Below are 14904 nucleotides of genomic sequence, written 5' to 3' on the forward strand. Positions count from 1 at the left end.
CTTCTCCTTCTCCCTCTGTCAAATAAATAAATAAAATCTTTAAAAAAAAAAAAAAGAGAGAGAGAAAAGAAAAAAAGAAACTAGCATAACTACCCTCTTTGTGCATCAGAACTGATTACAGAAAATAGAGGATATCTCTAATATTTAAAATGGCCAAAGTTTCTACAGATAGAAAAGCAGAGAAGTATTGTAATAAATTAAATTGGGTATCCTAACCCAATACAGAAATCAGAATATTTTCCAAAAATGGTAAGTTGATTTTATTTCTTGCTTAAGGAAGCCAGATAGCTACTAAAAGAATTATAATGGTATGGCTCAGATATTTTGGCATGATATCTACCTTCTTACAGTTAAAACCATACCAGTTAGCTTCCGCTTCTAGATTCTGTTCTGTGTATGACGGTGTTTCCAAAAAAACAGAATTAAACAGAGGGGAGTAAGTTCTATACTGTATTATATAAATATACCAAGGAGAGAAAAAGAATTATGGAAACATTAAACAAAAAAATTAAATATTATAGTTTCTTAAATAAACATTATAGTTTCTTAACTTCACAATATTTCCATGTAAGCATATTAAAAACAGTAAACTTGCAATCCTCAAAAAAAAAGAATGTTAATGGTAACCAAAAGAACAACCAAATACAAAAGAATAGTAGATGCCAGAACTTTTGCTTGGATGTCATTCATTCTATACCATTCTAAGAGTTTCCAATTTAAGAGGAGTTTCTTTGTCCAAATTATAGTCATCTAAATTATTCTTTTGGAAATGTGCCCCAAATGAAAACACAAAAGATGTTCAGTGCAATGAACCAAAAAAAAAAAAGAAAAGAAAAGAAAGAAAAAGAAAGTTCTCCTCTTTAAAATGTTCCATTTATACTTACCTGCATACATTTGAGTAATTCCAAAAAGGCATCAAATCCTTCTAGGAATTTCTCCCTCAGATCATCTGACCACTCGGTTGGTTTGCTAATTAACACATACCTGAACAAGATAAATATAGCAATGAACATATGGGTAAACACTGACATATTACAAGTTGCAAGTGGTTGGATAATTAAACAAAAACTTACTTGAGATCTAAAATAAGGCTCTGAACTCTCCTAAACTTGAAGGCTTGTAAAGCAGTGTATCGTTCAAACTGAAATCTACCCTGGGCATCTCGATGTCTCAAATGATCCATAAAAGTCTTAATGATGATGGTCATCAGGTTTTCTTCTGTGATAAGCATCCGAGCCTAGAAAAAAGTGTATCAGGGTACATTGGTGATTAAAACCTATTTACTAGAAAGCTAAAAAAAGTCACCAACAGTGGTTAGCTCTTTGAAGTTTAAACCTTTTTCACTGTAACTATATAATATCATAAAATGCATTACTGTGTATTTCTAAATAACAATTACTTACTCCAACTGCCACGTGTATGAAGCGACAATTATATCACGGAGAAAGATGCCAGAATTTTGGGAGACAGATCCAAGGCTCATTATTCAAAGACAATTCAGGGTGGGGGATCTGAACCAGGCTGCAAATTTTCCTTAACTGAGACATTTAGACACCTATAATAGTATGGTATAATTATTCTAGGATCCAGAGGTTCATATCACAGATTCTGTAGAACTCAGTATGAAACTGTATTTCCTCTTAATCTCCTTTTAAAATTTATTTTTTGTTTCTATGTATATATCTATGTATTTTTGAATAAGCAAATACATTTAAATGACTAAAAAAAAAAAAAGGTGAAAAGTTTCCTAGCTCCCAAGGTCCCCCTTGCAAAGGCAATCTCTTTGAGCAGTTTTCTTGCATATTCTTCCAGAGATGGTGTGTATGTGTATAATACATACATATATGTACCAACACACACACACACACACATATATACATTTATAATATATGGGTTAAGTGTTACTAAGTAGATAGAAGTATACATATATTTAATTATACCTATTTCTCTACATATATTTAATTATACCTATTTCTGACCCTTAAAGGATAGTATATTATAAACATTGTTCTGCACTTGTTTTTTTAACTTCATGTATTTTAGAGATTGTTCCGTATCAGTTCATATAAATTCCCTCAACAGTCGTAACTATCACCAGGTTATTTTTTTCTATCATACTTTATTTAGCCAGGCAGGCCCTTAATGGTGAGACATGAGACATCTGGGTTTTTTCCAATCTTCTGCTATTTATTACAAAAGATATTGCAATGAATATTAGTTGTGTACAACTGCAAGGATATTTATAGAATAATTTTCTAGAAGTGGAATTACTGGGTTAAAGTGTACATACATTATAAATTTTACTGATATCACCAAACTGTCTCCACAAAGAAGCTTACCAATTTATATGTCCATCTACAGTGTGTGACTTTCCCCTCGTGCTTTCAGTAACACAATGAAACTTTAAACATTTGATCTTTGCCATTCTGATGATTTTAGATTTCATCTTACTTTGAATGAGGTTGGACATTATTTTATAACAATTTGCATTTCCTTTTCTGCTCCATAATAAAGTCAGAAGGTCTAATATTATTTGAATACCTCATTATTACTGTGCTATAAATGATCATGGTTTTCCTCTACCTTTCTAGCCTAACTAGGCTCAAGGGTATTACTGGTATTGGGGGGACCTACTTAACTAGGTCTCCCACTAATCAATTAGCAATATAGAAAGTTCCATCAAAAAGTAGGACAGGGTGCTTGGGTGGCTCAGTTGGTGGTTTCCAACTTCTTGATTTCAGCTCAGGTGGTCATGATCTCAGGGTCATGGGATTGAGCCACATGCCAGGCTCCATACTTCTCTCCCTCTCTCTGCCCCTTCCCCTGCCCACATGTGCTCTCTTTCTCTAAAATAATAAATAAATCTTTAAAAAAAAAGTAGGACAAAAAAGTGCAGAAGATGTAAGTCTAAGAATATAGTAAGGCTGTGTTCTAATGTAAAGGTTCTGAGGTTATCAGATAAAGAGAAAAATCTATATAGTTAAATATTCCTTTGAAAAACTCAAAAGTCATCATCACATTGTCAGGACATAGGACCTAAGACCTCAAACATCAACAGGATTAAGTTCTGCTCATTTTCCTACACAGTGACGACTAAGGTCAACTTTGAAGAAGAGGAGGTATTGACAGGTTAAGATAAAAGGATGGGGCACTGGGTGCCTCAGTTTGTTAAGCAGCTGCCTTCGGCTCAAGTCATGATCCTGGAGTCCCGGGACTGAGGCCCACATCAGGGTCCCTGCTTGGCAGGGAGTCTGCTTCTCTGACCCTCCCTCTTCTCATGCTCCCCCTCTCTCATTCTCTCTCAAATAAAGAAATAAAATCTTTTAAAAAAAGACAGTCCTTTTCTTTGTTTGCTGAATTAGTTGATTTTGAGTAAGTAAAATGGGTATAATGCAATTTGAGTGACCTAAGAAAAAACTTTGTAGAGCATGCTTACAAGACGCATAATCAATAGGTGAAGGAAGTTTGGTAGAGACAATTTAATATTGGTGGAATGTAAATCTCACCAACCAAGGCATTTATTTAGCATTTTCAGTTTCAGATGAATATTAAAAGAGATGGTTTATCCACTGCATAATTTTGGATTGGATTCTGATTGTCATGGGTGCCAACTTAAAAAAAAAATCAGTTAAGACGTCCATTAGTAATGTCCCATTAAGAGATGGGAGTTATTCAGGCATTTCCACTTCTAAAATGAAAACTGATAAAGCAAGAACAAAAGTTCAGAAAAGAAGAACAAAAAACTTTAAGTACTTGGCTTTATCACCTCTTGCCTAGATTGTTGCTAACCTTTCAAGGTAACATTCAACATTAAACATCTAACATTATTATACAGTTCTAGAACTTATTACCCTGAAAGGGCTTAATTTTTATTTTTATTTTATTTATTTTTTAAAAGATTTTATTTATTTGAGAGAGAGAAAAAACAAGACAGCACAGGCAGAGGGAGCGACAGAGGGAGAGGGAGGTGGGGCTCGACATGACCTGAGCCAAAGGCAGTCACTTAACCAACTGAGCCACCCAGGCATCCCCAAACTGCTTAATTTTTAAATGTCTATAATTCACTTTGCTTTAAATTATACTACTGCTACTTACCTTAATCACAATTTTATTCATTTTATGTAATTTATATTCAATCTTGTGTTGCAAGGCTCATTACATATCTAACTCATATTCAAAATGGGTCATAGTCACCCAAGACTCTGAAAAACTTTATTTTTAATTTTTTAAAAAGATTTTTTACTTGATTTATTTGACAGAGAGAGTGAGACAGTGAGAGAGGGAACACAAACAGGGGGAGTGGGAGAGGGAGAAGGCTGCTTCCCGTGCAGGGCTTGATCCCAAGACTCTGGGATCATGTCCTCAGCCAAAGGGTGAGGCTTAATGCCTGAGCCACCTAGGGGCCCCCATTTTATTTTTTAAGACTTTTTATACAGATCTTAATTATTATTTTGAGAGCAAGAGAGTGCGAGCATCAGGAGGGGCAGGGGCAGAGGGAGAGAGAGAATCTCAAGCAGATTCCACAATGAGCACAGAGCCTGACATGGGGGTAAATCTCACCACCCTGAGATCAGGACATGAGCTGAAATCAAGTCGGATGACCAACTGACTGAACCACCCATGCACTCCTCTGAAAAGCTTTACTGAATAATAATGGCCTGTGTACACACTTTTAGTTAAGCTAAACATGATACAGCATACAGGGGTAATGCTGACTATAAATTAGGGCACATCTAATAAAAACAAATTAGAACAAGTAAGATACTGTCATCACTTGAACTATTAGTTTTGGTTTTTGACCAGGCTATTTAAAAATGAAGACTGAATTTTCAGTTAACCCAAAAGATCAATCAATATATCGGATTCTATCACGGATATATAACATTTCACTATTATCTAGGCAATTGATTTTTTAAAAAGATTTTATTTATTTATTTGACAAAGAGACACGGCGAGAGAGGGAACACAAGAAGGGGGAGTGGGAGAGTGGAGAAGTAGGCTCCCGGTTGAGCAGAGAGCCCGACGCGGGGCTCAATCCCAGGACCCTGGGATCATGACCTGAGTCTAAGGTAGACACTTAATGACTGAGCCACCCAGGCGCCCCTAGGCAATTGATTTTTAAGCATGGATAGGCAGATGAATTACTAATGGTGCTTTTTCAAGAAATGATACATGTAACTCTTCTACTTCCAGTCATGATGGAAGCTTGAGGCTGACCAACATTTCCCCCTAAGAACAAACAGAAAGGATCAGTTAGGAAGAGAAGTCTGATCATTAGAGTGCTGCTGAGACAATAAGGATTTGAAGGGATAAAACCATGGAGAAGGGGCATGGCAGAGGGAGGTGAGCCAACATTCTGGAGCTGCTTTTCCTTCAGCATCTGACTCTTCTGGGAACTGGACAAAATGAGACAGAAGATCCTGGGAAAGAGTCTGACAAAACTGCTAACAGGAAGAAAAACCAAAGATTTTATCTGGTGTGGAGAGTGGGGTGGCCCGAACTCTAGTAAGAATAGTAGAATAGGAATGGAGTCCAATTTTCTTCCATTTTCCCCCATAAGATACCTGCAAAATTCTGAAGCTATGCAGACCAGAAGTCAAGAGCAGAAAGACTAGAAGAGCAGAGGAGCGATGTGGCAGTTTTAGCAAGTGGAGGAAATAAAACGAGTTCAGGACCCTAGAGAGGGGAGGACTCGTGTGAACCCTCTAGGCTCTTGATTGGGAAATCTTAGAGGATAATGTTTCAGGGGTGAGAATGACTCAGAAGACAGTCTTGCCAAAACAACCTGGCGTCATGTCAATTCCTAACTGGACTAAGGTGACAGGCCTCTCTCCAGCTGCCTAACATTAAGGGGAATCTTCTTAGAAGAAAGATATCATGCAGTGTCTAAGATTTTGTAATAAAGAACATCCTAACAGAAGGCAATGAGAAAGAGAATGGAGAGAAACCATATTTGAGAAGAGAATGACTACGAAATTTCCAAATCTCAGAAAGCCGCCAGCATAGGGATACAATATCTACATCCAGTATCTATAAAGAAAATCAAAGCTATATAAATCATAAATCAAGACTGCTGAAATCTAAGACAAATGTCAATAAAAAGTTATTAAGCATTTTAAAGGACTAAAAATCAAAATGAGAGAGAGCCTGACATGGGTCTTGATCCCAGGGTCCTGGGATCAAGACCTGAGCCAAAGGCAGATGCTTAATGACTGAGCCACCCAGGCACCCCTAGGCAATTGACTTCAAGCAGGGATAGGCAGATGAATTACTAAGGTGCTTTTTCAAGAAATGATACATGTAACTCTTCTGCTTCCAGTCATGATGGAAGCTTGAGGCTGACCAACATTTCCCACTAAGAACAACCAGAAAAGATCAGTTAGGAAGAAAAGTTTGAAATCATTAGAGAGCTGCTGAGGAAATAAGGACTCGAGGGGATAAAACCATGGAGAAGGTGCATGGCAGAGCGAGGTGAGCCAACATTCTGGAGCTGCTTTTCCTTTAGCATCTGAAGGAAAACATCTGAAGCAAAAACATAAAAAAATAGGAATAGACCTGCAAATGATCTAGATAATGACATTATCAGACTATGACTTTAAGATGTATTTATTTATCCACTTAGAGAGAGAGAGAGAGAGAGAGAGCGCAGGGGCAGAGGGAGAGGAAGAGGGAGAGAATCCCAAGCAGAATTCACACTGAGCACAGAGGCTGACACGGGGTTCAAAGCCACGACCGTGACATCATGACCTGAGCTGAAATCAAGAATCAAAAACTCAATTGACTGAGTCACCCAGGCACTCCCAGATCAGACCATGGCTTTAAAATAACTACGATTTACATGTTCAGAAAACTGAGGAAAAAATGTAGAGTTTCACCAGAAAACTGGAATCCATTAAAAAAAAAAAAAAAAAGGATGGATTTTTTTTTGTTCCAGTGATCAGGTTAGAGGGAGTAGGTATAGTTTTCTCTAGTTTTCTAAGTACACCTAAGAATCCTGGATATTATATACAAAAGAACACCAGAAGATTCAGAGAGGTGGCTAGAAGGCAGACTGACTAGGGACCTCAGAGAACCCAAGAAATGACATGGCAGAGAGTTCTAAGAAGCTGGTAACCTGAATATGCCAATGGGGGCAGATTTTTTTTAAAAGCCCCAATAAAAGCCAGCTCTCTCAGCCACAGGAAAGTAGTAACCCAGCAGGAGAGAAAACTTTCAGACAAGAGCTCCTCTACTCTAGGCAACTGCTACAGGAAAAACTGTAGCTCCATTCCCATCTACACCAGCAAAGGCTGAGTGGGGACGTCTAGACTTCCACCCTTCAGGGGCTGAAAACATGGCGCTGGCCTGCAGTATCAGGGATGCACGCGTAAACTCTAGGGCAGTGCTACTCAAACTACAGTCCATGGACCAGCAGCACACAAACTGCTTGTTATGACAAGAAGATAAATCAACTAGTAACAGTTTAATTTAGCTGACTTTTTTTTTCTCATAGCAAGAGGTTTTTTTTTTTTTTTTTTTAAAGAGTTTATTTATTTATTTGACAGAGAGAGATCACAAGTAGGCAGAAAGACAGGCGGGGGCGGGGGGTGGGGAACAGGCTCCCTGCTGAGCAGAGGGCCCGATGCGGGGCTCATCCCAGAACCCTGAGATCATGAGCCGAAGGCAGAGGCTTAACCCACTGAGCCACCCAGGCGCCCCTCTCATAGCAAGAGTTTTGATGAGATCAACAACGTGTTGGTTCACATTCTGGTACAAATTGTTTATCCTGTCATTACTGACACTTCGGAGTAAAACTGCTTTAGAGTCACCCTTATGAGAGTAGTAAGTTAATGTAAGACAAACAAGTTAATAAAGGGTGGGGGAAAGAATAACTACTTAATCCAAAAGAAGGTAAGAAAGAAGAGAAAAAGAAACAAAATAGGTGGTTCAAACAGAAAAAAAAAATCACTAATTGATCTTTTTTTTTTTCCACAAGGTGATCTTTAAAGCTAAATATACCAGTAATTACATTAAACGAGCAGTAATCTGATTACATCATCAGGTGTGACAGATTGGGTAAACAACAAAACCCAAATACATGCTTTATAAAAGTGATGTAAGTTCAATATAAGGGTACAAAAGAGTTAAAAATGTGAGGTGTCTGGGCGGCTCAGCTGGTTAAGCATCCAACTCTTAATTTCAGCTCAGGTCATGGTCTCTGGGTTGTGAGATTGAACCCCATGTCGGGCTCTGCGCTGGGAGTAGGGGCTGCTTCAGATTCTCTCCTTCTCCCTCTGTCCCTTCCTCTACTCCCAACTATCTCTCTCTTAAAAGAAAAAAAAAAAAAAAAAAAAAGGAAAAGACATATTATGCAAACACTAACCAATAGAAAGGAGTTGTTGCTGTAATATCAGATAAATTATTTTAAGTCAGCAATATTACCTGAGATGAAAAAGATAACTCATAATGATAAAAGGTTTAATCTATAAGGTACAATTCTAAATTTGTATGTGGTCAATAACATAAAGATATATAAAACAGGTATATAGAAACAGAAGTAAAAGGAGAAAGACAAATCTAACAATCACGGTGGGAAACCCTAAGACGCTTCAACAGTTGATGGAACAAGCAGGCCGAAGATTAGTAAATATGTAAGACTTATAAAATGAAAATGAACAAACTTGACCCAAGTGACAGAAACACTGTACCCAATGATAAGAGAATATACATTTATTTTTAAGTTCACGTGGGATATTTACCAAAACTGAAAATATTCTGGGCCATAAAGCTAAACAGACAACTGAAATCAGTTAAGTTCTCCAACAACAGTAAAATTAAACTAAATTCAAAACAAAATAATTATTAGAAAATGCCCAAGTGTTTTGAAATTTAGCAATATATCTCTAAGGAGTATAACCACAAAGAAGAAAAAATAGGAAAAGGAAGAAGAGGTCCCAAAGGAACTCAGTGGATTTTTTTGAACTGTATAATAAAAATAGGACATTACAAAATTGTGGGATGCAGCTAACTTTATTGCTTAGATGGAAACTTAAGCCTTAAATGCACTTATCAGGAAAGAAAGGCTGAAAGCCAACAACTTAAACATCTATCTTAAGAAATTACAGAAAGAATGGTTGTCATCATGTGGTGAATAAAAGCAGGAATCTTTCTCATTCCTCATCTCAGGGGAAAAGCTTTTAATACTTAGCATTAAGTAGAATGTTTGCTTGAGGTTTTTACTTTTTGTTTTGTTCTTAGGTACTCTATCAGATTAAAGTTCTCTTTCATTCCTAGGTATGAGGTATTTTGTTTTAAATTATAAGTAAGTGCTGAATTTTCATTAATTCAGAAAAAGCATTTGATACAATTTTTTCCCCATCTGTTAATAAGGTGAATTATGCCAGCTGATTTTTTCCCCCCAAATGTTATACTACTCTTGCATTAAGGAAAAAAACCAAAGTTGGTGTGATGTATTATCCTTTTTCTATATTGCCTGATTTGATTTGTGCAACCTCATCTGTGAGAGGGAGTGGATGGTAATTTTCTTGTAAATTGCCTTGCTGGGTTTTGGTATCAAGATAACAGAGAACTCAATTAAACTGGCCAGTATATTCTCTTTCTCTGTTTTCCAGAAAAATTAATATAAGACAGGTATTATTTCTTCCTTAAATATTTGGAAGGATTCTCCAGTGTAGCCACTTGGGGCCGGGGACTTGTGAGAAGATTTTTATAATAATTAAAAATTTCTGTTCCTTATTTCTCTTTTAATAACCTGTGGGTTTTCTTAGGAATCTGTTCATCTCATCCAAACTTCCAATTATACTGATTTAAGTTGGTCCCAATACGGTCTTATTTTCTACTTAATATCTGTAAGGCCTGTGCTTTTTTGCAGCCCTTTTCACAATAAAATTTTTCTATTTTTCTTTATTAGTCTTTCTAAATATCTATTCCTTTTTTCCTTGGTGTGTTAAAAGAACCAAATTTTGGTTGTACTGATTTTTTTATTACATATATTTGCTTTGTTTTATTAATTTCTGTTCTTTTATCATTTCCCTTATTATACTTTCTTTAGACAAAAGACCTAAGCTCTTATAATGGCCCTTGCCCATTCCATCTTCAACCCTATACCTCAGCGATGTCACTGACCATTTTCCTCATTTATCTAGCAACACTGGCCTGTTTGGGATTCTTTCTTCCAAAATGTCAAGCGCACATTCATCTCAGAACTTTTGTACTTGCTGTTCTCTCTGCCCAGGAGGCTCTTCCACCAGTTAGTCACATTACTCATCTCTCACTTTCTTCAGGTTCCTGTTCAAACACTACTTCTCTGAGAGGCCTTCTGATAACCTTGTATAAAGTATGATCCCTTAAGTGTCACTCTCTATCCGCTCAACCTGCTTTCCTACTTCATAGCACTCATCAACACTTGATTCATAAATGGTATCCAACTGTTTGTATATCTGTCTCTTCCCAATGAGACTATAAATTCCATAGGATCAGGGACTTTTGTCTGCTTTGTTTACTGCAATATTTTTCTCCAGAGCCCACAACAATACCTGCTCAGTAAAGGTGCTAAATAAGTAAGTCCTGAATAAATGAGTACATACGCTATTTGTCTAGTGTTTCTAACTAAAAGAATCAGACAGGAAAAAATAGAAGATGGAATAGTAGAACAAAATTTACTTGTAGATTACTCAAAATCCCAAAATAATATTTTGTGTTTCAACACAAAATATTATTTTGTTATTTAATACAAAATTATTTAACACAAAATTTAACATTTAGATGTTAATTAAGACGACCAGAAAGATTTAAGATGAATATGTAAGTAACAGTGCTTTTTCTACATGCCAGACATAGCCAGATTAAAAATGTGTAAGACCCACAAGAAGAGAACGGTAAGTTTGTAATAAGAACATAAAATAAGACTTAATAAACGAGGACAAATTATGTTCCTGGACAGGGATATTTGATATTGCAAAGATATCAGTTCTTCCCAAAGTATCCTTAAATACATTTTCAATCAAAATCCTAATGTGTTTTTGTGTGATTTTAGTTCATTTTTTTAAAAAAAAGATTATATTTATTTATTTATTTGTCAGAGACAGTGAGAGAGAGAGAGAGAGAGAGATCGAGCATGTGCATAAGTAGGCCTAGTGGCAGGCAGAGGCTCCCCGCTGAGCAAGGAGCCCAATGTGGGACTTAATCCCAGGAGCCTGGGATCATGACCTCAGCCGAAGGCAGCGGCTTAACCAACTAAGCCACCCAGGCGTCCCAATTTTAGTTCATTTAAAAAAAAAAAAAAAAAAAAGAAGCCTGAGAACATTAAAGAAATTATTAGAACTGGGTACAGACATGGAAATGGACAACAATGGAGGAAGCACAGATATGAACACACACAGGACATCTCAGAGGCTTCTCAAACATCCCTGACTAAAAATGAAAGCATCACTTTCTCTCTTCACAAATCCTACTCCTTTTCCAAAATCCCCTGTGCAGGTGGCATGACATCCATTGGGCTGCAAGTCACAAACGTGGGAGTCATCTTTACCCTTTTTCTCCAGTTGAACAATCACCAACTGATCCCCCAAACCCAAGTCTGGCCAATTCTGTAGCTTTTACTATTTAAATCTCTCTCACAACTCACATCTACTGCCACAATTCCAGCTTGAGTTACCACCAATTCTTGTCTGGATCACAGCATCAGCTTCTAATTAGGTTCCTCATGCTCACTTTTGCCCCCTGTCAATTTGTTCTCCAAATTACAAACAGCACGGTCTTTTAAAAATCACAAACATGATGATGTAAATGCCACTTTTAAAATCTTCACTGATCTCCCACTGAACCAAAATCCTTCTCTTGGCTTGTAATATTTCATTAGTGGATACAGACAGTTTCAACTGGACTAGAATACATCCTTGAACATAAAGGTAATCCTGAGAAAAACACTCATTCAAAACAAACAAAAAAACTGGAAAATGCACCTCTGTAGGAAAATAACCCTAGAATACTATACAATTAGGCATCGGCCTTCTATTTTATTCCAACTTTAAGGATCTTCAACTGTGCTGGCTTTCCTTCTGTTTCCTGGATAGGAACTTTCCTAACTCAGGACCTGCTCAAGTGCTGGTCCATTTAAATGAACTTTCCTTCATGACCCCACATAAAGGTGCTTTCCCTACAGAACCCTTCTCTGAACTCTGGGAATAGGTTAGATCTCTCTATGATTCTCTCTCAAAACAATGAAATTCTTGAGTTTTCATTACAGTTTTAATTAACCAATTCTGTGAATCTTTCCCATTATATTAAGTTCCATGAGGGCAAGGACTGCATCTGTTTTTGTTCACCACTGTATTACCAAAGCTTAGAACTGTGTCCAAGAAATAAAAGATCTCAACACATTTTTGTCAAATAAATTAAATATGAATTTTAATTACTGAATAGCACTAAAACATAGTGATGCCTTCCTGGGCAACTAGTGAAACTTTGTATAAGACCACGTCCAACCACTATGATTCAATTGCCTTATTGGGGGGGGGAGGAAGCTTCTCAAAATGTGACATTGTATATAAAATGCTATTTCTAATGGATACGTTTGTTAAACCAATCAGCTGAATTTTAAACTTAACCAGTTCAAAATCTTGGGGAAGCAGTATGACAATGTACAGATTAAGTTTAAATCACTTTTTCTTTCTAGGCTATGTTCTAGTATGGCTGAAGGTGTCTGAAGTCTGATCACCCATTAATAAAATATTATTCTATTCAGGAATATACAAATCTTTATTCTCTAGTATTTTAAGGCTTTATTTCTGTCAATGGCAAACAAGAAAGTTCTTCTTAGTCTTTCAGTACTTACAAGTGAAGGAACCGTGAATATCTGAACCGAGAGGTCTGCGATTGAAAACTCTCTGTCGTGGTCATCTGTCACATAATCACTCTGCAAACGCTCATAGTTCTATTAAGAAGGCAAAAAAAGGCAAGGAGTGCCAGCTATCAGTTACAAAGAAAAGGCAAGCACTACTCACCAGAGTAGGTGCGGTGAAGAACTGGACAGACAGAGCAGTCACGGACACTGCTCGCTCGTGATCATCCTCCATAAAATCTCTCTGCAACTGCTGGTAATTCTAAACAACAAGGGGGAGATTCACCTCTAATCCACATCGACCAAATGTTTAAGGATTATAATGAAAAGTCAAGGTTGGAGGAGTCAGTAAGATAACACTGCTACGAGAATGATAACTAAAATAACTTCTACCAATTAAATTTTGTATAAATACTGATTCACTATACAATCTTTACGAGCTCAAATAGGAGTAACAGATTCTAAAATCTTGGGATGTTACTGTACACTGGTAGGGCTAAATTACAGCAGCTCTACATGGTCTCTGATGAAACCAGACTTTCATTTCCTATGGATGTATATCAGAATCACCTAATGGCTCTTTCCAAGTACACATGCTTGGATCCCATTCTTGGTAAATTTGCCTAATTAAGTTTGAGAATGGGACACAGAGAGATGTATTTTGAAAGAGCTCCCCAAACGATCCTTACATTCTTCCTTGATTAAAACTCCTAATTCAGGTGAATTAAAAAAAAAAAAAAAAGCACATACTACAAAAAGGGAAAAGAATATAATTCAACAGTATCAACAACCAAGAGTTCACGATTCTTAAATCACTTCCATATATACATATGTCATTTCACCTGAGATCTTTTCCTTATACAAATTTTAATGGGAATAGTACCATACATAATACACAATGGCATAGGTTTAAATTCTTCATTTATCATTTGATATCATATACATCTCACAGGTGGATGTTTGTATTATCATGGCAGGTGACGCAAAAGAAAAGCCTTACTGCTGGAATTTTACTCTATTTTTAAAAGATAAAAAGATCATCTATTGAAGTTTCTGAGAACTTAAAATCAAAACAGTGACATATTACTATTAGTTGCTAATATTATAAAGCCTGGATATAATCATGGGTTATATTTACTCTGTATATACCCATTTCGTTAAATTTCAAACTGAGAGACTACTTACCTTTGCAAATCGAACAGCAAACAATTTCTTGTATTTCAAATCCATAAGGAGACTGCTCATAAACAACTGGTGATACACACTCCTAGCACCTTTTACAAAAAGAGTAGATGTAAAATAATGATGTATCAAACAAGCCAAAAATTACAATTCCAAGGTTTTTATATGTCCAACTGTATTTCGAGTCTTAAGAGCAGAACTCTAAATGTGTTCCTTCAGTATAAAACACTTGCAATCTGCTTCTTAAAAATTTTTTTCTAAAAATAGTTTTCTAACAAAATATAAAGGTCATTTAATTTGGGTCATGGACTCCAAAATCTGTTGATGTTTTTTCCAAAGAATAAGACTGCATGTGTTAATTCTAAAAACTATATTTATTAAATACCTTCCCAAATGAAGACAAAACGAAACAAAACAAAACCAAACCAAAAAACCTTTCCCCATTTACTTATTTAAAGTTCTCCTATACCCTGAAAGTAGTTAAAAGATTACCTTTCCACAATTTGGAATCATTAAGCATCAACCTATCCACTAGAGAAGAATTTTCGCCATCTGGCCCTTCTTGTAAACCAACTTGACATAAAATTCGACGAAGCCCATCTTAAAACAGGAAGAAAAGTAGTCAATGAAATAGAAACATCAAATATTAAAATAAAATGACATTTTAATAGTAATGTTCCAGCGAATCTATAGAGCTTTACATGTTTGTTAATGGTCAACTTTATTCAGAAAAAGTAAACATATTAACTATTTTATTAGCATTTTCACAAAAAGAGAAAAATTCCAAATCTCACATTCTACACCAACACTTATTCCAGAATACCAAAATATAAGCCTATCAGAAGGGCAACGACCTCTATGTTGTAAAGAATTTAAATACA

The 14904-nt window shown here is 36.3% G+C and overlaps 1 protein-coding gene across 10 annotated transcripts in view; it reads right to left on the minus strand.

The window, feature by feature from the left end:
- Positions 1–14904, minus strand: part of UBR2 (ubiquitin protein ligase E3 component n-recognin 2) — a 123399-nt gene that overhangs the window by 50640 nt on the left and 57855 nt on the right. For 9 of the 10 annotated variants that reach the window (XM_032862166.1, XM_032862165.1, XM_032862164.1 and 6 more), the window contains 5 exons: positions 14516–14623; positions 14027–14115; positions 12836–12934; positions 1074–1237; positions 885–984 (listed from right to left, as the gene is read on the minus strand). In XM_032862166.1, coding sequence (XP_032718057.1) covers positions 885–984; positions 1074–1237; positions 12836–12934; positions 14027–14115; positions 14516–14623 — 560 coding nt within the window. Of the gene's footprint in view, positions 1–884; positions 985–1073; positions 1238–12835; positions 12935–13004; positions 13104–14026; positions 14116–14515; positions 14624–14904 lie in introns of all 10 variants that reach the window. The other variant, XM_032862163.1, reaches the window with a different exon arrangement.

The sequence above is a fragment of the Lontra canadensis genome, unplaced genomic scaffold (genome assembly GCF_010015895.1).
Source record: "Lontra canadensis isolate GAN:19392208 unplaced genomic scaffold, GSC_riverotter_1.0 scaffold23, whole genome shotgun sequence".
Classification (NCBI taxonomy): Eukaryota; Metazoa; Chordata; class Mammalia; order Carnivora; family Mustelidae; genus Lontra; species Lontra canadensis.